The 20534-nt window shown below is 53.8% G+C and overlaps 1 protein-coding gene and 1 pseudogene across 6 annotated transcripts; one reads left to right on the top strand and one right to left on the bottom strand.

Annotated features, from left to right (window-relative positions):
• MED16 (mediator complex subunit 16) lies at positions 1 to 16676 on the bottom strand. Of its 6 annotated transcripts, none has more exons than XM_075902622.2 (15): positions 16534 to 16676; positions 14402 to 14595; positions 14000 to 14107; positions 13243 to 13412; positions 11532 to 11963; positions 10294 to 10399; positions 9404 to 9559; positions 7871 to 8082; positions 7076 to 7282; positions 5903 to 6113; positions 5096 to 5229; positions 4639 to 4831; positions 3631 to 3847; positions 3223 to 3306; positions 1 to 786 (listed from the first exon to the last, which is right to left on the bottom strand). In XM_075902622.2, exons 2-15 carry the CDS (start codon positions 14535 to 14537, stop codon positions 660 to 662), a joined length of 2493 nt encoding a protein of 830 aa, XP_075758737.1. In that variant the 5' UTR covers positions 14538 to 14595; positions 16534 to 16676; the 3' UTR covers positions 1 to 659. The 6 variants fall into 6 exon arrangements, 5 of the variants coding, with proteins under 5 accessions (XP_075758737.1, XP_075758738.1, XP_075758735.1 ...); XM_075902623.2 differs by lacking the exon at positions 16534 to 16676 and adding an exon at positions 15827 to 15947; XM_075902620.2 differs by lacking the exon at positions 16534 to 16676 and adding an exon at positions 14837 to 15818.
• Positions 16677 to 17041: 365 nt separating this feature from the next.
• On the top strand, positions 17042 to 17140 carry LOC112545588 (U6 spliceosomal RNA; annotated as a pseudogene).
• Positions 17141 to 20534: the final 3394 nt, after the last annotated feature.

Here is a 20534-nt window from a genome sequence, read left to right as displayed (position 1 = left end):
TTCTGAAGATTTAGAGATTTTACTAAAACTTTGTGCAAAACAAAGAGAATTATTATTTACAAGACAGCGCTACTGGCAGGACAGCCCTCTGCTGGTCTCAGCCCAGGGCAGTAACGTCCTTCTGGTCCCTCAAACGGGGAAACGCTCCCATTCGAATACTGAGACTGTACACGGATAAAAAAGCCTTCACCAGAGGACCAAGGTGATGTGTAAAGTGTGTGTATATGGGGGGAGAGAGGGGGAATCGGTATGATCCCTCACCTTTTAGAGACGGGAAACTGAGGAGGCCCAACCCGTTCCATGATTCATAGGCAGACAGTGGGAGAAGTAGGAACAGAACCTAGATTTCCCATAAATGTGCTTTGACCACTAGACCATGCTGCCTCTCAGAGTGTGGCAGAGAAACCCACATGGGGAGATTCCCCTCTTACTCTTTTCTTCAAAAATCCTCTTTTCCTTTCAGTTTAGCGCACAAAGGAGGATGAGCCTCTAAACACTCCTTTGCTTCTCGGCAGCGGGAAGAGCGATGTGTTTTCTCTCAGACATCCAGCCAGCTGACTCCGGTCCGAATTCCCAGGTTTCTAAATTGGAAAGGCTGCTCTAAGCTGTTCCCCCACCAAGGGCAGGTTTGTTCCCTTGTCCCCTGGCAGGAGGCGCTTTCAGGAGTAGCTGAGCGGCATTCTCCTCCAAAGCCCCCCGCAGAGGCAGGTTTTGATCCAGCGCTGCTCCCACTGTTTCACCGCTGTGGTTTTGTTAGGTGATTTCAGCATGGTTACGCAGCCGCATCTGAGAGACACAAACACAGAGCACGTGAAGTGCACGCTGGCACGGCCGGGGCCTTTATGGATCAGGGCAGGACTGAGAAGTCACAGGAGGGCATGAGCTTTTTGCCCTTTCCAGGTGATGCTTGGGAGAAGCAAAGCGCAATGGAAAAGGCATAAGAAATGCTCCCAAGTGAAAGGGGGTGTCAGGGGGACACAAGCTGTCTCCAATGTAACGATTTCCAGTTATCATAGAATCACAGAATCCCAGGGCTGGCAGAGACCTCAGAAGCCAGCGAGTCCAGGCCTCTGCCCCAAGCAGGATCAGCTCCAACTCAATCAGCCCTGCCAGGGCTCTCTCAAGCCGAGACTTAAACACCTCTAGGGATGGAGACACCACCCCCTTCCTAGGGAACCCAGCCCAGCGCTTCCCCACCCGCCTAGGGAAATAGTCTTTCCTAATATCCAACCTAAGCCTTCCCCACTGCGACTTGAGCCCATTGCTCCTCGTTCTGCATCTGTCACCACTGAGAACAGCCTCTCTCCAGCCTCTTTGGAACCTCCCTTCAGGAAGCTGAAGGCTGCTCTCAAATCCCCCCCCCCCTTTCTCTTCTGCAGACTAAACAAGCCCAAATCCCTCAGCCTCTCCTAGTAGGTCAAATGCTCCAGCCCCCTAATCATTTTGGTCGCCCTCCTCTAGACCCTCTCCAATGCGTCCACATCCTTTCTGTAGTGGGGGGCCCAGAATTGGATGCAACACTCCAGATGCGGTCTCACTAGTGCTGAATAAAGGGGAATAATCACTTCTCTAGATCTGCTGGCAATGCTCTTCCTAATGCAACCTAATATGCCATTAGCCTTCTTGGCCACAAGGGCACACTGTTGATTCATATCCAGCTTCTCATCTACTGTAATCTCCAGGTCCTTTTCTGCTGAACTGCACTTAGCCAGTAGGTCCCCAGCCTGTACCAATGCTTGGGATTCTTCCGTCCCGAGGGCAGGACTCTGCACTTGTCCTTGTTGAACCTCATCAGGTTTCTTTTGGCCCAATCCTCTAAACTGTCTAGGGGTTTCCCAAATGATGTTCCGCGGAATCCCAGGGTTCCGCAAAGTGAAAATAAGGGTTCCGCGAGAAAATTCCATTACAATCACATTTTATTATTTAAGCATTTATGAATATTATTGAAAACGGTTTTCATTTGTGTTTGCCACCATAAGTGTCCCTGTGTAATGCCAGCTTGGCCAGAGAGTGGGGACGATGATGTCACTACTCTGCGCTGATGTCCCCATATTAGATTTTTATTAGGGGTTCTGCAAAATTCTTTCGAGTCTGAAAGGGTTCCGTGGCCAAATAAAATTGGGAAACACTGGCCTAGGTCACTCTGGACCCTATACCTGCCCTCCAACGTATCTACCTCTCCCCCTAGCTTAGTGTCATCCACAAACTTGCTGAGGGTTCAATCCATCCCCTCGTCCATGTCATTAATGAAGATACTGCATAAAACCGGCTCTCGTACTGATCCTTGCGGCACCCCACTGGAAACCAACCACCAACGGACACAACAGCCTTGTGAAAGCAGCCTGCCACGGGGACTCCCGAGAAAAACCAACATTCAAGACCAATTTAATCATCTGATCAGTTGGCTGCTCATTCACGGCACCTTCATTGCACAATCCAGGCTCCTTATGAGGGGAGAGCAGAGAAGAGAGCGAAAGGAGCCGGTTGGAAGGACTTCCAATGCAGGGCCGCTCTGAACAGGGATGCTGAAGCGGTCAGTGTGGGTGCTGAATTCATTCCCTTTCGCTCGCTCCAAGAATTGAATCGGTAACATCCAAGCATGCAATCACTGGCCCGAGATCGTTCCTAGTCATCAAAACTCACCACTAGGAGTCTGCAGGCAAAGTTCTGTCCTCAGTTATGTCTGTGCATCAACACAGCCCTCCTACTCTGTGCCCAAAGCCGTATTATCTGCAGATGTCATGGAGCGCAACTGGAAAGTAGCTAGCAATTCTGGGACAATGTGTAAAGCAGGGCAGAGCCCAGCTCTCTTCCACAGCTGCACTGGCTTTGCAGGGAACAGCAAACAGTAACACACACGCACACAAACATACACATGCAACTACAACCTGGAATGCCCTTGGGGAGCATTGTACTGAGTGAGAACGGTGCCGGCTTACACCTTTGTCAGACTAGTCCAGCACTTCAGGGATCTGAAGCAGCCCAGGGAAAAGGTTAATGGAACAGCATAATCACCATTGTCTCAGCTTCCTTCCAACCGCAAGGGGGCGCAACGACACTCTCTCAAGTACAGAGAAAACATGGGTAGTTTTTCCCATGCTAACGACAAAGGGACTGCTAAGAGAACAGACCTACTAGGGCATGGACGGGCACAGCTTTTAAGCAGGCAAGCCCCGAATAAAACCAGCCGTGAATGAAAGGGATCAGACGTGCTGAACTTACCGAGTACATGACTTGCACTCCTCTGTTGGATACGCCCCTAAGTGCAGCCGTCTCAAGTGATCAATTTTTGGCTGCCCAGGTGCCCTGCATAGGAAGGAAAATGTGAGAAACTGCACAGCCCAAAAATTGCAAAAACCCTATTTCTAGGACTGCGGGCTTGTCACACAGAACACCTGTACCTGTATCTCTCAGTGGGACATTGTTACAACCCTTCTCCACATGCAAAGGCTACACTCGAGGGCTTAAAGTGCCACTTTTAACCCCAAGGCACTGTACCCATTTCAGAGATGGAAAAACAGAGCGCAAGCAACTCTTCTGCAGTCACAGAGTGAATTTGTGACACAGCCAGGAGAGCCCAGTCCTCGCTCTGCTCTAACCACACTACCTGCGTGGTTCAGCCTTCCATACCTGACAAAGACATCGAATTGTGACGAGACAGTGTGGCCGACGAGTCCAGGGGCCTTCCCGAACTGCAGCCTGATGAGCTGCTTGCTCTGCAGCTTGCTGATAATGCCGTCGTTGATGGGCAGCCAGTCTATATTGGGAATGAGCAACTGGCTGGGGAGAAGACAACACTCGTCAATCAGGGTATCGTCCGGCTCGCTCGGGTGAGTTTCGTCTCGACCTGCGTGGGAGACGAAGCAGAGAGCTCTCTGGAACGGGCCCCTTGCTGGAAGCACAAGAAATGCAGCCGTCTGCAGGGTTCCCCCCTCCCTGACGCAGGCTGGCAGCTCAAGAAACAATCAATCCGGTAGCCCAGTGGTCTCCAACCTCCTTAGGCCCTGCCCTGCTCACTCCGTCCCGCCCCTCCCTTACCCTCAAGCACCGGGCTGGGGCAGGGGATGGGGGTTCAGACGGGGTGCAGCCCTGGGCGAGGGCCAAGGGGTTTGCAGTGCGAGAAGGGGCTGCGGGCTGAACCAGGGTGCAAGCTCTGTGAGGGAGTGTGGGTACAGCTGCCAGTGCAATGGGGCTAAGACAGGCTCATTGCCTGTTCCAGCCCCACATGACTCCCAGAAGGGGCCATGTCCCTACAGCCCCAGGGTGGGGAGTACGTGGCTCTACTCACTGCCCCCTCCACAGCCACTGCCCCGGAAGCTCCCAATGGCCACAGTGCCTCGTTCCTGGCCAATGGGAGCTGCGGGGGCAGTGCCTGCAGGCAGGAGCGTCCACCTGCCTTAGCGACAGCCCCACTGCACCACCAGGAATCACAAGCAACGGGGCGAGTTTCCAGGACTGACCAGTCGATCGCGACTGACCAACTGGTGATCACGGCTGTGGCCGCCTTCCCCTTCTAATGGCTACAGACCTACCCAGAGCCTCGCTGTCCCTGGGGGGTTTTTCTGCAACCCGCAAGCAATGTCCCCTGCACCCAAAGAGGACGAGTGGCCGGAATTCTGGGAAGTTTTAAACCCTTACAGCACAGCCAGAGCTTAGTCAGCAGCCGGAAGAGCAGGGACATGCTATCCTGGGTATCGGAGGTTGCCGTGTAAACAGGGAGGCAGCTTGGCTTCAAGAGGCCCCAGATCCGGATCACCACCATGAGCTCTCGGAGCATCCCCAGCGATGCCCCGTCTCGCAGGAAGCTGTGTCCCGGCCGCACAGGGGATCCCTGCAGGGAAAAGACACTTGTATGATCTGGGCTCACAGGCATCGCCCCGGAACCGTTTCCTTTACGTCGCTCCGTGCGCTCCAGTGCCGTGGGCTCACTCCAGCAAGAGAACAAGTTACCCTGAAAAGGACACAGGGGCTTCAGAGCAATCCGTCTCTAGGGAAGCAGCAAAGGCCACCGCATGGAAGAAGGGCTTCCATGATCCCCTCACCCCCAACAAGGCTGCCTCAGTCTCCAAGCCAGAGCCAGGGGACAGGTTCTCACCTGGTTCGGGAGGCTGGCGAGCAGATAGAGCACGAAGTCGCCCACCCACTGGATGAGTTGCTGCAGGGACTGCAGTGTGGTCATCTCCAGGACAAACTCCTCTGTCTTCAGGTTGATCATCACTTTGTCAATGTCTGAAATGGAAGCAAGGCAGCTCCTAGCACAGGGAGAAGGGAGGCTCTTGGCGTTCCCACCGCTGCCAACAGACCACGCTTCTCTCTATGAAACCCAACTGCCAGCTACAAATCCATATGGCTTTACTGCTACCCAGCTGTGCAGCCTGCAAAAGGTAGCATGGCCCAATGGGTAAGGCACTGGACTGGGCTGCGGGAGACCTAAGTGCTGGTCCAAGCGCTGCCACGTGTCCCTTTCCCCTCTGTTCCTCCTCCCACCCCTTGTCTAGTCAGACCGTAAGCTCGCCAGAGGTAAGCCTCCGCCCTAGCAAAGTATCTGTACAGTACGTAGAAAGCCTGACTCCAGCTGCAGTGCCCATGTGACATCACAGTATAAACAGATCCTCTGGGATCCTCCATGCCCAACACCTGTAACTGCCCACAGCTGGCCTCTGACGCTCCCTCTGGGGCACCTGGCACTGGACACTGGGCTAGATGGACCTTTGGTCTGACCCAGCCTGGCCACTCTTATACCATCTCCTGGGGTTCCACCAGCACTCCTCAGGGTCCCAAGGGAGTGAACGTGCGCTGAGGCCAGTAGCCGCTGAGGTGTGGGAGTCGCTCCCCCATGGAGAGGCACCCCTAACAACAGACTGCAGATGGCCCCGCTGCCTCCAGGGCTGCCGGCCGCTACCTATGTCGGTAATCTTGGAGCAGATCTCGGTGAGCCGGTCGCCGGGGCTCTTGTCGGGGGTGTTGAGGAAGTGCGGGCGGAGCAGGGATTTCAGGGTGCAGCTGATGGCGATCAGAAAGAGCTTGGCGTGATAGTCGCACACACGCGCCACCGTGCTGGAGGAGAGCTTGCAGAGAGAGGCCTTCATGGCGACGATGCGCGTGGAGAGAACCTGCGGGACCCACCAGACCGGAGTCAGAACGAACCCACTTAACACACAGCCCCTCGGCTCCCCCTCGTACATCCACATCAGGCTCCCCAGCGCTGTTCCAATGTGAACTGCTGGCGTCTTCAACCGGCCACCCTGGGAAACTGAGCATGCCAGGCGAGGGAGGGCGCTGCGGGAGGGGGGCGCTTACCTGGAGCCCTGCTCCCAGGGGCACTAGTGGCTCTGCACCCCCGCCACTCACAGGCACCGCCCCCTACTGCTATGGGAGAGGCTGAGAAAAGCTTCAGGGAAGCATGTTGCTGCACTGCCATTCCCCCAGCTGGGGGAAAAGAGGGGGCAGTGTGCAGAGCTGTTTCCCCCTCCCCCTGCCAGTCTCGGAGCCACAGGCGCTCCTGGATTAGGGGCACCCGGAGTACGGGGGGCAGGTGTACTCTTAAGGCAGAGCAGGCAAGTCCAGAGCGGCACCGATCACATGCTTAAAATGCTAACTCTAAACCAGCCAGTGCTCTGTTGCTGGGGTGAACTCATCAGACCAGGAGTTCAGACTTCACTGCACTTTAACCTCCCTCTGAGAACAAAAATTACTGCATGACCCCGGGGGGGCCAGAGCCAAAGCCCCAGGTGGGGTGGGGGCGGGAATCTGGCCTTGCCACTCAGAGGTGAAGTCCTTGGGCTTTGGCTCCAGCAACTCTATGCCTGCTCTAGCGACCCCTACGCCGTGGCCCTGATCCATGGTTTGAGAACCGCTGCACTGGACACTGGACTGCATGCGAAGTTCATGCATAAGAATTCTCTCCACAGAAATCTCCCTGCCACCCCACAATCGCTCCAAGCCCCCGACAGCACACACGGACCTGCTTACGAGAGACAGCGTAGCCTAGTGGCTAAAGTAACCCCTGGAAGTTAACACCCCCCATCCCTCCACTCCCCTCCTACCCGTCCCCACGTGCCTCTGTGGCTCTCACCTGCTGCAGGGCTGCGTTCTGGCGCATGTACTCCTCGTGCAGCTTCTCCACCAGGTTCTGCACCATGCTGGGCTGCACGTGCAGCAAGATGTCCCACCAGTCGTACCCCGTCACCATACAGTACTCCAGCAGGAAGAGCAGGTGGCGTAGAGACATGTTCATGTCCAGCACATGGCCCATGGAGGGAGAGATCCGGAGCATGCTCAGCTGAAGAAAGAACGGACAGGAACACCCCTCGTGAGGCTCTGTCCCTATTAAGGGGCTAACACCACAGGGGGTCAGACAAAGCCATCACTGCTCTACAAAACCTCCAGCAGACACAAGGGTCAGCCACGGTCCTGCTAGATTGGTCTGTCCCTTGCAAATGTAGCACTGCCATGATCTAGGGAGACAGCCTCCCAGGGTAAGGGCAGGCCATTCTCCCTGGCTCAGGCCTGAGCAACAAGCAGCCAGTTCTGGGGAGAGGCGTGCAAACTGGACTGGGATCTATTACACTGATGCTATGCAACTTAACAGACCGTACATCTGACCTTAGCAATGCCCAGTCACTACTGGGCCGGAGACACAGTTCTGTGAAACAAAGCAACTGCACAGCCGTGTCCTGGAAGAGACTTCCTACTGGCGGGATCAAACGGACTTATAATAACATCCCTGGGACCTTCCTGGAAGCCCCCTGCTTGAGCCATCTAGATCCAGCAGAGCCAAGCCGAGCCCTAGAGAACTGAAGGGAGTTCGTGCTGGCCTTGCAGAGCTACTAGGTTTTTTCCCCATATCTGACACAGCAAGGCAAAGTACCTTGCCATGGTTATCAATCCCAACAAGGGCCAGTGACGTCCAGGAGAGCTGCATGGCTTTGAAGTGAACCAAAGGACCGGCTGCTCGCTGCCTTTTGATCGCCTGCTCGTCCACTGGGCGCTGAGAGGAGGATCCGTAGAACACTGCCATGGTCTGCAAGGATAAGCGATGAACGATGTGCACGCTGCCATCGTGGAAGGCCAAAGCAAGACCTGGGGGCAGGAAATATCAGGGGCTTAGCAAGTGACTTGCAAACATTAAGACAAATTCACTGAGAGGCAGGTACAAGTACACCCGTTCTGTGGTGTGTTAAACCTGGCAAAGAGCAAAGATGGGCCCTGCCCCCAAAGCCTACAGTCTAAGCACACGTCTACCCTGGAACAGAGGTCAGATCTCCAGCTCGGGTGGATGTACACGCCCTAGCTTTGATCTGTCCGGCATGCTAAAAACAGCAGAGGAGCTGCAGCAGTAGCACAGGCTAACCACCTGAATACATACCCAGGGTCCTGTGCTCGGGGCAGCTAGCCCCTCCCACAGGAACCGCCAGGTTCAGCATGCCAGCTCTATCAATGCTAGCGTGCATACAGCTACACGAGACCTGTTGAAAAAGCACCCCCAGCCGCAGCGCCGATGTACCGTAAGACAGACACGACATGCTGCATAAACGGAGCCTGGGCCTGGCTCGCAGAGCTCCCGCTGGGGGAGTTATGGGTGCTCAGCATCTTGGAAAAGCAAACGTGATTCTAATCAGATCCTTGTACTGACCCACCGCCGTGGTACCAGAACATCCTAAGCCATGTGCCCAAGTTTACCCAGCAAGACAGCAGCAGAACCGAGAAGAACCCAGAAGGCTTGACTCTCATCCTCCACTCTAACCGCTACATAGTGTCCCTCCTCAGCGCCTGTCTCACTAGTGCCGCTGCATGGACAGCTGAGAACAGGAGCCCGCAGCTTCCTAGGTTTCTTCAGTGCCCACTAGCAGACACGGAAAAGCTGGGGCACAGCGGCAGATTAATCAGCTGAGCAATTCAATCTCAGGTTTAACTGGTTAACAGATTAGGAGGGATCCCGCTCCCACCCCTCCCCCCTTTGCGGAGGGAGGGGGAGCCGGCAGAAGGAGCCAGCAGCTCAGAGCAGGTCGGGGGGCATGGCAGCTTCTGCTCCCAGTGCCCCCTGCTCACCAATGGGGCAGCTCCCAACCCCTGGGGGGCTGTTCCTGGGTACCTGTTAACTGACACCTGGTTAGGGTGATGGTTACCAGGTAACCAGTTACCCATTCACATCCCCATCAGGCACCCCCGCACATGTGACAACAACGACACTTCCTCCTGTGTGAGTTCTTCCTCATTGCTAGGGGGATGTGACCATTCCCACTGGGAACAGACTTGGTGAAGTTTTAAAGGGCATTTTCATTGTGACAGGACATCTTCTATCAAGGTGCACACAAACACGCTCCAAAGTAGCTGGGGCCCTCTCTGCTCGGCAGCAAAACTTTGATCTGCAGTTAGATGCCCAGAAAAGAAGCCTCCTTACCCAGTCCAGGGAAGAATTTGGTGTCATTAGCCACTTTGAGGTCAGTATTGGTTAGGGAGATTGGCAGTTTTGGCAAAGCCACAGCTGAAACGCGATCCAAATCGTTGGTGGCAGAGAGAATCCTCCATTTCAGTATCATCGGCTGCTTGTCTCCAACTTCAGAGAAAACAAATGACAGAATTTCACATAAAAGAGTCACAGAAAGTGTCACAGACATCCCAGTCTTGATTTTCCCCCAAAAAATGTGCTTGGAATTAAACCTTGATTATATTTATTCACTCAGACTGACAGATTTCCCAAGAAGAGACAAAACTGTTTTTCTAGACTCCATAGTTTTACGAAAAAGTTGAGGGGTTGTTTTTTAAATTTCTAAATCCATTATGACAGAAGGCTCTTTTATTGTCGTGATGACAATGTCATTCATTTAACTTTGGGCTAAACATGCAGATTTGATTTTATCTGCAAGACAAAAATGGGATAAATTCACAGCCTACGTAGCCTGATTAAGCCACCTGACTGTTGCAAACTTGTTTTGTAAGATTGTGCGCGCCCTGTTCTCAGCAGGAAAAGTGGATGCACTACAAGCTGCCAAAAACAAAACACACCCACCAAAATACATATCCATTATTATCGAGAGAAACAATTAAACTCCCTGTATTTTTCTCTTGGAATTTGCAATTTGTTGCACACTGTGCATAGGCAGATGCAAACAAACAGATAAACAGCAGAAACAAAAGACAGGACTAAACACAGGAGGACATGGGTGAGAGACCGCCGAGATGAATAAAGAAGGGATTTCAAGTCATAACTGAGTCAAGAGTTTACACCAAGTTTTGATCCCCCTTGGACTCCGCTTCTGCTTCAGAGGAGCAGCAGCTATTGAAACTCACCCACAGGAGAGATCTGCTGGAAGATGTTATTGACTGGCAAGCCCTCTTTGCGGAGAGACCAGCACTCCACGATGCTGCTGTTCTGGTTGGAGGCACAGAGCAGCACCTTCAAATCAGAAAGGGATGTTCAAACCGGGCACGACTTCACAGCTGTGCCTTTCGTGCCCACCCTCCCAACCAAAGGGAGGGGAGGTTTGGTAATGTAATGTCTGCATGAAGTTCAGATTAGGAAAACGCAGAGTGCAGGGTGTTTCCTTCCCGCGAGGTGTACGATCCACACATGAAAAACAGAGATTTGGCAACACATGAAGTTCCAAGTTCTTCCTTGAACACTGACCCCTCCCCACCCTTATGAGACAGACATGACAGGTAGAATTTCAACATGCAAACCTAGCAGCTGTCACCCCCGTTAGCTTCCAAATTATGAACACCGTTATTTCTACACCCTGCTTCTTCTCCCCCAAGCCTGTAAAATGCAGCTCTTCTTAACGCAAGGAGAAAACAAAATTATAAAACCTGACCGCGGGAAATGAACTGAACGTTGATACAGGAGACAGCCCTAGAAACTGTCATCCCTGCTAGCACAGGGCAGTTACTCAGACGCTCTGACAGAACGTGCTCCACTCTGACCGGAAGAAATTAGCTTGGAGTGGGGAGCTTGGCCTCTGCTGAGATTGCCAAATGATCACCCATCATGGGGACGTCTGTGAATTAAACGCCTTTCCACTGCCCAGCAGGCGTATGCCACCACATCATTTCAGACTGACCAAGAGCTTTAAAGGCCACTGATCTGGGCTGGCTCTGAAGCAGTGAGCTACAAACCTGAACAGCTCCATATCCCAGAAGCCTGTGAACAGATCGGTGCCCCCCAAAATCAGCTATTTGTTTTAGGAGTCTCCCAAGAGAGACAAGAACGAGGGGCAGGAAGAGGATGGGTTTTCAAATTGCCTTTCCATGACAGAGAGCACCCATTGCTCTGTAAATCCTCCACGCCACACACACTTCCCAACCACCACCAGAGTCTAGCTGGGAGGCAGTGGACAGGAAATGCAGTGGAGTACTGCCGGCCAAGACTCGTGTGCACTGGCAGAGCCGGTGGGGGGCTCGAGCGTGGAACAGCACGCAAGCTACTGGTTAGTGCAATCGCAAAGCTGCAGGGAAAAACTCATAGATCCAGTATGTTCTTCCCCTTCCTAAGCATTTCACTCTTGGAAGGCTGGCACAACACAGCCGCTCACCTGCTCTGACATGTCCCTGGCGAGGAATTTCAGATGAGTGATTGCCGGGTACTTGTCCTTGCGGGCAGGGTCCGTGGTACACCGCATGAAAAGTGAGGGCAGAATCTCCGTGTCAATTTTGCACTTCTCGTTCACCACACTAACGCAGACCTTGTAAAACTGGACGGGAGAGGTGCTGCTGCCGTCCGAGGTGGCCACCACGATGTTCCCCCCGCCGGTGAAGGCAATGTCCGCCAGGGCGACACGGCAGCGCAGGCGGCAAAGGCTCTCCGTGGAGGTCAACACTTGCCCATTGGGCTTGAGGAGAGAGACGGTCACTAGGCCGCTGATGGTCACAGCAATCCAGCCTTCCATGGGCTTCCCCCCAAACAGAGTCAGGGAGGGAGAGAACTTGACCCGGGAAAATTTCTCACCAAAGTTCGAGGCTCCAGACTGTGAACGGAGATTAACATACAGAGAGAGAGGTTTGAGCCTAGGACTGAAACGACTCTGCCATTGCCTGAGTCTCTCTGTACTAGAACTGCAGCATGGCCCAGGAGCAGAGACCACCTAGCCCAGTGTATGTCTGCCAACAGCGCCCAGCGCCAGGTGCCCCAGAGGGAGTGAACAGAGCAGGGACTCATCCCTCCCCTGTCGCCCATTCCCCGCCTCTGACAGAGGCCAGGGACACACAGAGCTAAATATTCATCCTTAAGCAGTATGCTGGGGAAATACTGACCAAGTATTAGTATTTTATTAACTACAATCATTTAACAACATAGTAAAAGTCTCCTGACTGGTTAATAAACACAAACACACCATGCGTTAAAACACGAGCTGCAGAAGGCGCATTAAAGAGCCACTTGCAGCTTGCAAGCTTCAGTCTGAGTATCACCGGCCTAGAGAGTTAAGCCAGGAACAGGGAAGCAGGTCTCTGAATGCTTATTCCTGACCCCACCACTTCCTCGTTGCGTGACCTGGACACTTTTGCCTCTCTGTGAGCAAGCTGCCCTCACTGGACAGACAGCTGGGGAAAACCAGCCATGCCTTTTTGAAGCTGCGAAAGGTGTAATAGAAATGCAGAATCCTTATTACAAACACGGACTTTAAGCCAATTCAGACCTATTGGCCTCCCTCTGGTCCCTCAGCAGAGCGGAGCAAAGTTTCTTTGGCCCTAGTGACGGACAGAACACATCGGACCAGAGGAGTGGAAAATGAAAGTAAGTTTAGGTTGCTGTCTAGAGCAGAGAATGGGACCCATTTTCCTCTCACGCCTGCTCCAGCACCAACCTGCTATGCAATCTTGGGCAAGGCATTTCATCTGTAAAATGGGACAAGTTTTGAGCTCATCGGGGTACCATGAGGACTGTGTATTAGGAGACACCCTGTGGAATGGAAAGTTTGTCAAAACTCCGACTCTTCTCTGGAATCAGGGAGATAGCCTGCAATATCGACGGGGTAAGTACGGTCCCCTTCAGTAAGCACATCTTCGAATCCTGAAGGCATGTATCCTCACAACACCCTGTGAGATAGGGCAGTGCTATTCTCCCCATAGAAGGGGGACTGAGGCAGAAAGGCTAAGTGACTTACTCCAGGTCATACAGGAAGTCTACGACAGAGCAAGTATTTGAACCCATATCTCCCTAGTATTAGATTATTGTCCTAACCACTGGACAGTGCTTCCTTTCTGACTCCTTCCTTGCAGGTTCCCTATGCAAGAGCTAGAACAAACCTTTTCCACATGCAGGGCCAGCTTCACCCCATTGTGCAACCAGGAGAGAGCCACGATTGGATCTCCCTCCACCATGCTGCCCACAGTGTTCTCCCAGCTGTTGGCCAGGTGATCTGTCATGCTCCAGCACTTGATGTGTCCATCTGCATCAGCTGACAGGAGCCTGGAACCTAATGCAGAACAATGGAAAGAACAGAAAGGTCGGAGCACACCGCTCACAGAAATCCCCAGGGACCCTAGTCAAGGTTATGCAGTGGGAGGGGGAGGCACACGATGCCTGACAAAAGGGCTGGGTAACATTATGCTCACACCAACATCCGCAGAAAATTCATAATTCAAGCAGCAATTTAATCATGAGCACCAGTTCCCAGAGTGTACCCATGAAATCCTATCTGGGTGGTGTTAATGCCTCCTTTAGGGCCTTGCAGATACTACAGGTTGGATTTCAAGAGGTGGCTCCTGACTCCCATGAGGATATCTGGTACCAGCCTAGGAGACCCACCTATTGCTAGTAACTAACCCAAGAAAAATGAGAAGCACAGTGCTCTCTGAAATCCATTATGGACCTCACAATGCAGATCAGCCAGAGTTAGGCAGCGCAGATATTACACAATGGGCACTTCCAAAGATTTCAGACAGCAGGAATCTAAAAGAGAAAGACCTTCACAATCTCCTCTCTATGCCCCATCACACTGTGAGCAATTTTATGAAGTCCTCCCTAGCCCCCTCAAAAAAGCAACTATAAAAAGTAGTTTACCTGACTGATCCCATTCCAAGCAGGTGATGATTTCAATGTGCCCAGAGTTAATGGAATAAACATCCCACGGATGCTCCGTGTCCAAGATATGGATCATGTGGGTAAGATCTAGGCAGGGAGAGACCCGAGTCCAGTCAAGAATTGGCAGTAGAGTTTATTTTTAAAACATTCCATTTTTTATTGCAGGTCGTCAGTGAAGGCTGCAGTTATTTTTTATAGGGCCATAAACATGTGCTGATTTACAAGTCCAAGAAATCAAGTCTCTGCTCTGACGAATCGAAGATCTATTTTCTACTGCAAGAATAGCCTAGAGCAGGGGGGTTTCCACCTCGGGGTTGTGCATAGGTGTTGAGAGGGGGAACAGATACAAATCACAAGACACAGAAATGGGAGGACGGGTACCTTTTTCCTCCTCGTTTTTGAGGTCAGTTGTGAAGGCAATCAAGTTCCTGCAGGACCACGCGCACACCAACGGGATGGAAGGACAATGGTTGCTTTTGGGCCTTTTCTCCCACTCACAGACATATGCCAAATCCATTGTGCCCTGGAAGACCTTCAAGACGCCACTTGCCTGTTGAAAGCCTATTCATAGATTTCTGTGCATAGGAAAGAAACAGATGACTAATCTCTGAATAGGAGAAAAGTCTATTGTACAGTCACACGCTCAAAGGACCTAGGTACATTGTCAAAGATCCCCTTTAAACACAGCTGCAGCCATTTTCACTTTTCAGAGGAAATTTGCTGCTTTGTGCAATCCCCATTAAAAATAGGATGCACTGACTTACATTGTCAGTCAGAGTAGACAATTCCCATCCTGGCTACAGTTTTAAACCTTACCCTTTTAAAAACTCCTGTGATAGCTGGATTCCCCTTCATTGCCTCTGCTCTCCTTTGCATTAACTCCGCTCCCTGCCATCCTTTCCATTCTCCCAGGACCTCATTCCTATCAAGATCTCCCACCTAAGAGCCTCCCAATCTCCATAACTCATCCTTTGTCCCTAAATGTAAGCCAAATGGAATGTGTCTCATACAGATTCTGAGCACCATTAATTAAGATTTCTTTAAGTAGGCTTAGCCCATACTGAGGCATCTGGGGAGAAAGGAAAGCCATAGAGCGCATAATCTTTACAGCCACGAGCACCTGCTTTAAAGGTTAAGTTTTCCTCTAAAGTGGGGAGAACGTAATCATACAGATTATCCATTATACCACCTCTTCCCAGGTACAAGAGTACCAAACCTCCAATCCAAGTCCCAGATTGCTCATTTTCCTTGTGGGCACCTATCGCCCTAGGCCACGAATGAAATCGTTCTATTTGAGGGAAGAACGCGGTGAAGATAAAACAAGAGCCCACGTGGGGAGCTGGATGGTCACTTCCTTACATATAGGTCCAATAAGCACACGAGATAATAACTCCCTCTGAGCTTCTGTTTAACAATCCCTGATCTTACCCCGGAAATGCCCTATGGGGCAAAGGGGCAGTATCTGTACAGCCTCTGGAGTGGAAACATGGCTACTAGCCATGGATGAAAGTGGACGAGGAGTCTGAGACGCTTTTAGAAAACCTCTTTTTCCCTTAAGCAATCTGCGAGGGTCAAAGGGGGTCCCCCAGAGGTATGCCGTCTGTCCCTGGCAGGGCTACCATGCGGCTGCGAGTGTGTTCTCCCCGCACCCATGAACCCCTGCTACCAAGGGCAGCCCCCTGGGGCCGCTGGAATCCCTCCACTCCCAACCGTGCGGGTAGCCAGGGTCTTCCGCCCCGATCACCCCAGCACCACCGAGCTGCAGTGAGTGGGAGCCCGAGCCCCCGCCACCTAGCACAGCCAGACCTGGGCGAGGGGGGAGGGGCCACCTCTTCCCAGATGTGGGGGGGGCCTTGCTTTCCCCAGAGGCAAAAATAGTAATTATCCTCCCCAAGGATGGGTAATTACCCCCTCCCTCCGAGCCAAGTTAATTATCCCCCCTCCCCCGAGTTAATTATCCCCCTCCCCCAGCCAGAGTTAATTATCCCCCCTCCCCGAGTTAATTATCCCCCTCCCCCAGCCAGAGTTAATTATCCCCCCTCCCCGAGTTAATTATCCCCCTCCCCCGAGTTAATTATCCCCCTCCCCCAGCCAGAGTTAATTATCCCCCCTCCCCGAGTTAATTATCCCCCCTCCCCCGAGTTAATTATCCCCCTCCCCCAGCCAGAGTTAATTATCCCCCTCCCCCGAGTTAATTATCCCCCCTCCCCCGAGTTAATTATCCCCCCTCCCCCAGCCAGAGTTAATTATCCCCCTCCCCCGAGTTAATTATCCCCCTCCCCCAGCCAGAGTTAATTATCCCCCTCCCCCGAGTTAATTATCCCCCTCCCCCAGCCAGAGTTAATTATCCCCCCTCCCCGAGTTAATTATCCCCCTCCCCCAGCCAGAGTTAATTACCCCCCCCCCCCCAGAGTTAATTACCCCCCCCCCCCCCGCCATGGTACCGACCCCTCCCCCCAGCCTGGTACCGACCCCGCCCCCCCCCACGGGCAGTGGCCGCGTCCCCGACTCACCGCGCTCCCCGCATCCCCGCGCGCCGCCTCCCGCCTGCCGAGCAAGGCCCCCGGCCCGGGCTGCCCCAAACGCGCCTGAACAAACCCCCGCGCTCAGGCGGCAGCCCGGACTCGCCTCCGAAGCCCGGGGGAGGGGAGTCCCGCCCTGCCGGCCCGTGTGCCAGGGCGGGAGGCGGGCTCGGAGCCGTCCGGGCGCGATTCGCTCAGGCACTGAACGGGGCAGCCCCAAAGGGAGGGCCTTCTGCAGCTGAGGGCGCTGCTGGGGTGATTTCCATATGCGGCTACCCATAATGCTCCAGGGCCCCGAAGCGGAGTGGGGGCAGAGTATTTCGACTAGATCAGTGAACATAAATGAAAAAAATTATTAGAAAATCAATACGATGATAAGGATCAATTGAGCTAACTAGATTCATTATATAAATACAGTGATAAAATAGTTTGCTCACCCTCAGCTAAAATAATTTTAAAAGGTAGAGGTATAAATACTACTCAGGTGGCATTCGCATTTGTGCTCGCTTCGGCAGCACATATACTAAAATTGGAACGATACAGAGAAGATTAGCATGGCCCCTGCGACACGCAAATTCGTGAAGCGTTCCATATTTTTCTTGCCTGCAAGGCCTCCTCTTGTGATGCTCCAGTTCACTGACTGCCTCTGCAGCGGCTTTAAAGTCTCTCTTTGCACCCAAGGAATCCTCGAATATTATGTATCAGAGGGGGAGCCGTGTTAGTCTGAATCTGCAAAAGCGACGAGGAGTCCTGTGGCACCTGATAGACTAACTGAAGTGTAGGAGCATGAGCTTTCGTGGGCAAAGACCCACTTCGTCAGATGAATATAATTTTCTCGAATATTATGGTTCCCCCAGGATCCAAATTTACCCCAAGATCTGTCTTCACCCCCCAATCTCATGTGCGTCAGTTTCTTGAGATTTAGATAGAGCCCAACACACCCCAACATGTTTTCTATGGGTGAGCTGACAAAGAACTCCAGAATCCTGGCATTTGCATAGATGCAAATAAGCCCCAGTAACTTGTGATTTGAGAGATGGGGAGAGCGGCCCTGCCGACTGGTAGAACAGCTGGGGAGCCGCTCGTGGCCCCGGCGGGCGCCGGGCTGTTTGCCCACGGGGCTCGTTGCAGCCCCCGTGGCTGACAGCGCCCGTTGGGGGCAGATGGGCTGCGGGTGTAACCAGGCCCCAGTCTCATCTGCATCCCCCTCCCCCCCCGCTGTGTCGCCCTTGGGCGCCCCCCACCCCCGGCTCGGCTGACTCCCCCACGCTCCAATCGCTCCAGCTGCCGCTCCCCAGGAGGATAATAGCCTTCTGCTGCTTCCAGCTGGTGGAGCTGCTGCCCCTGCCCGCCACTGCTCTCCGCAGTCACCTCCCGGGGGCCATGCCTGGGGCTGGTGGGGCGCCGAGAGGCTGCACAACGTGGGGGCAGGGAAGGATGGATCTTAGCCTGATAAATAAGGGAAACTCCAGGCCATCTGCCCCAGGGGAACAGCAGCATCCCAAGGAGGCTGGAGACAGGGAGGAGGGGGGAGCCAGCTGGATCCCAGCCCTGCCCAGGGGAATCAGGCACCACCGGTAACACACAGCAGGCAGCTGCAGCGCTGGGAATGAGCCAGGCTAAGTGGCAATAAAACCCAGCGGGGGCCAGGGCTGGAGAGGCAGGGCCGGGGGCTCTCGAGGAGGCCGGGGGAGACGAGGGACCCCGGGGGGATGTAGAGGACGAGTAGGGAGTGGCCCAGGAAAACCCACAATGCAGAAGAGGAGCAGGCCTGGATCTTCAGTGCCCGAGCCAGGGCCAGACTCCAGGCCGGGAACGGGGGGGGCTGGGCTCCCCACAGGAGGCCGCCAGGCGCGTATCTATGCTGCAGCTAGACACCTGCGGCTGGCAGGCGACAGGTTCCCAGGGCTCGGGGGCTGCTTCCCGGCTGGGCAGCTGCTCCCACAGGATGCTGAGCTCTGGGACCCCCCAAGAGAAGAGCTGGAGCCACTGACACTCAGCAGCCCCTGCTGCTCCCTGGGGGCTGCGATAAGGGGGGCTGGGGGTGTTACCACAGCAGGCCTGCCTCTTGCGGCCTCCAGAGCGCAGGCGAGTTCCTACAGGGCATAAAACCGGAGTCTGGGTCGAGATCTTGCGGGCTGGGGTGTGGAAGCCGTTTGTCGCTATGCACCCCCTCCCCCCCTCTATCTGTCTGGCTCTGAAACGTTTCCATCTCCGCTAGAATTGATTTTGCTGGGTGTAAATCACTCCAGGCGCTGGGATGCAATTGCCAGGCTTGGAGAGTTACATTTCAGGAGAACGGGGACGGGACAGCTGCAAATATTACTGTGTTTGGGGGGGAAGCAGGAAGGGGGTGGGAAACGAAGGGAAGAGGAAATGGGATTCGTGTTTGTTGGAAGTGAGCCCCAATAAACATCCAATCAAAAGCTGTGTCTACATTGCACGCTTCTGGCACAAGGACAGCAGGTTTGCCTCTCCAGCCTTCGGGTCTGGCTCTTCTCTGTTCACCGGGGGGGCCCCCACAGATCAGCCCGGTACAAATAATGTACGGGAGCCGGCCCAGAGACCTTGGGCACACAGAGGGTTCAGCTGAATCGGAGCCACCTTGTGTCTAACACTCTGCACAAGGACTTTAACCAGGGAGGGGGCAAGGGCTGTTTTCCATCGGCTAAGAATCGCAGCATCCTGGCTGTGTCTACAGTGCCCGCTTCTGGTGCAAGGACAGCAGTTCTTGCGCAAAAACTTGCCGGCTGTCTACACTGCACGCGTGTTCTTGCACAAGTAAATTTACAGTAGAGCGTCGGAAAACAGAAGAGTTACTCCTCTCCCCAGGAGGAATAAGCCCTCTTGCACAAGGAGGTGTAGACAGGCAACATGACTTTCTGGTTAAATTGGCCAGCAGAGCTTTCTTGCGCAACAGAGCGTCCACACTGCCACGGACGCTCTTGTGCAAAAGCACATGGCCGTGCGGACGTGCTCTTGGGGATGATTTTTTGCACAAGAATTCTTCCACAAAACAGCTCTGGTGCAAGAAGCCTGCAGTGCAGACGTAGCCCTATGTGGTACCCCGGCTCCTTCACCTCAGCCTGTGTTTGCTTCATGGGCCTGTCAGGTCACCCTCCAAGTTACAAGCCGTTTGGGACGGGGACAGTCCTTCGGCACCGGGACAGACCGGGCACAGCCAGCGCTGAACGGTAGCGAGGAACCGCCTCCCAGCCGGCATTGTTCTCTCAAAACCCAAAGGCCGCGTGCTACAGGGAGACGTCAGTTTCGCCCGATTTAGGAGGGGCCCCACAGCTCTCCCCTGGCTTATAATCTCGTTTCACCTCTATATGGCCAGCTAGTCGAACCTGTGAGCTGACACGGACTGACTGTTAAAAGGGAGAAAAGTCCCTTTCAAAATTGCGCCCTCCCCACCTTTACGAAAACCAGGTGGGCTGGGCCCGGTACATTCAGAACTCAGCTATTATGGAGGACAAAGCTTTTGAATGGGAGATGGATTGAAAACATAATTCATGCCTATGTCAGGTTCCCGACACCCATGGCGCTAAGTGGATTTAAACTCAGCGGGGGGCGGCAGCTGGCAGAATTTCTTCCTAATCTACATGGAAGATTGGCGAAGGCAACAGCAGCCGCCTGCAGTTTCTCCCCGCGAGGATGACTCACGTGTTAATTGCCTCTCGTCTTCCTGCAATAGGCTATTCCATGAAGCTGTGTCTTTGCCCCCCACAGAGGCCCAGCTGTCCAGACCCAGCTCTCCCGCAGGGACTGTCCAACTGCCCCACGGCGAGGCGGCAGCGCGTCTCCCGCTGGCAGCGCTGTCCACACCAGGGCGTTTCCCAGCAGATGGGCAAGGGGCTGTGGGGCGGTTTTCTCCCAGCCGACTGACGAAAACGCCAGTGTGGACGCAGCCCGAGCGTCCCACATCCCCGACCCTCCCGCCCGGCTCGGACGAGCGATCGCTCTACGTGACCCACGCGCAGACAGGCGAC

The sequence above is a fragment of the Pelodiscus sinensis genome, chromosome 32 (assembly GCF_052426305.1).
Source record: "Pelodiscus sinensis isolate ZL-2025 chromosome 32, ASM5242630v1, whole genome shotgun sequence".
In the NCBI taxonomy this organism is placed as follows: domain Eukaryota; kingdom Metazoa; phylum Chordata; order Testudines; family Trionychidae; genus Pelodiscus; species Pelodiscus sinensis.
Note: the sequence above shows the minus strand (reverse complement) of the source record. Positions and strands in the feature narration are given on the sequence as shown.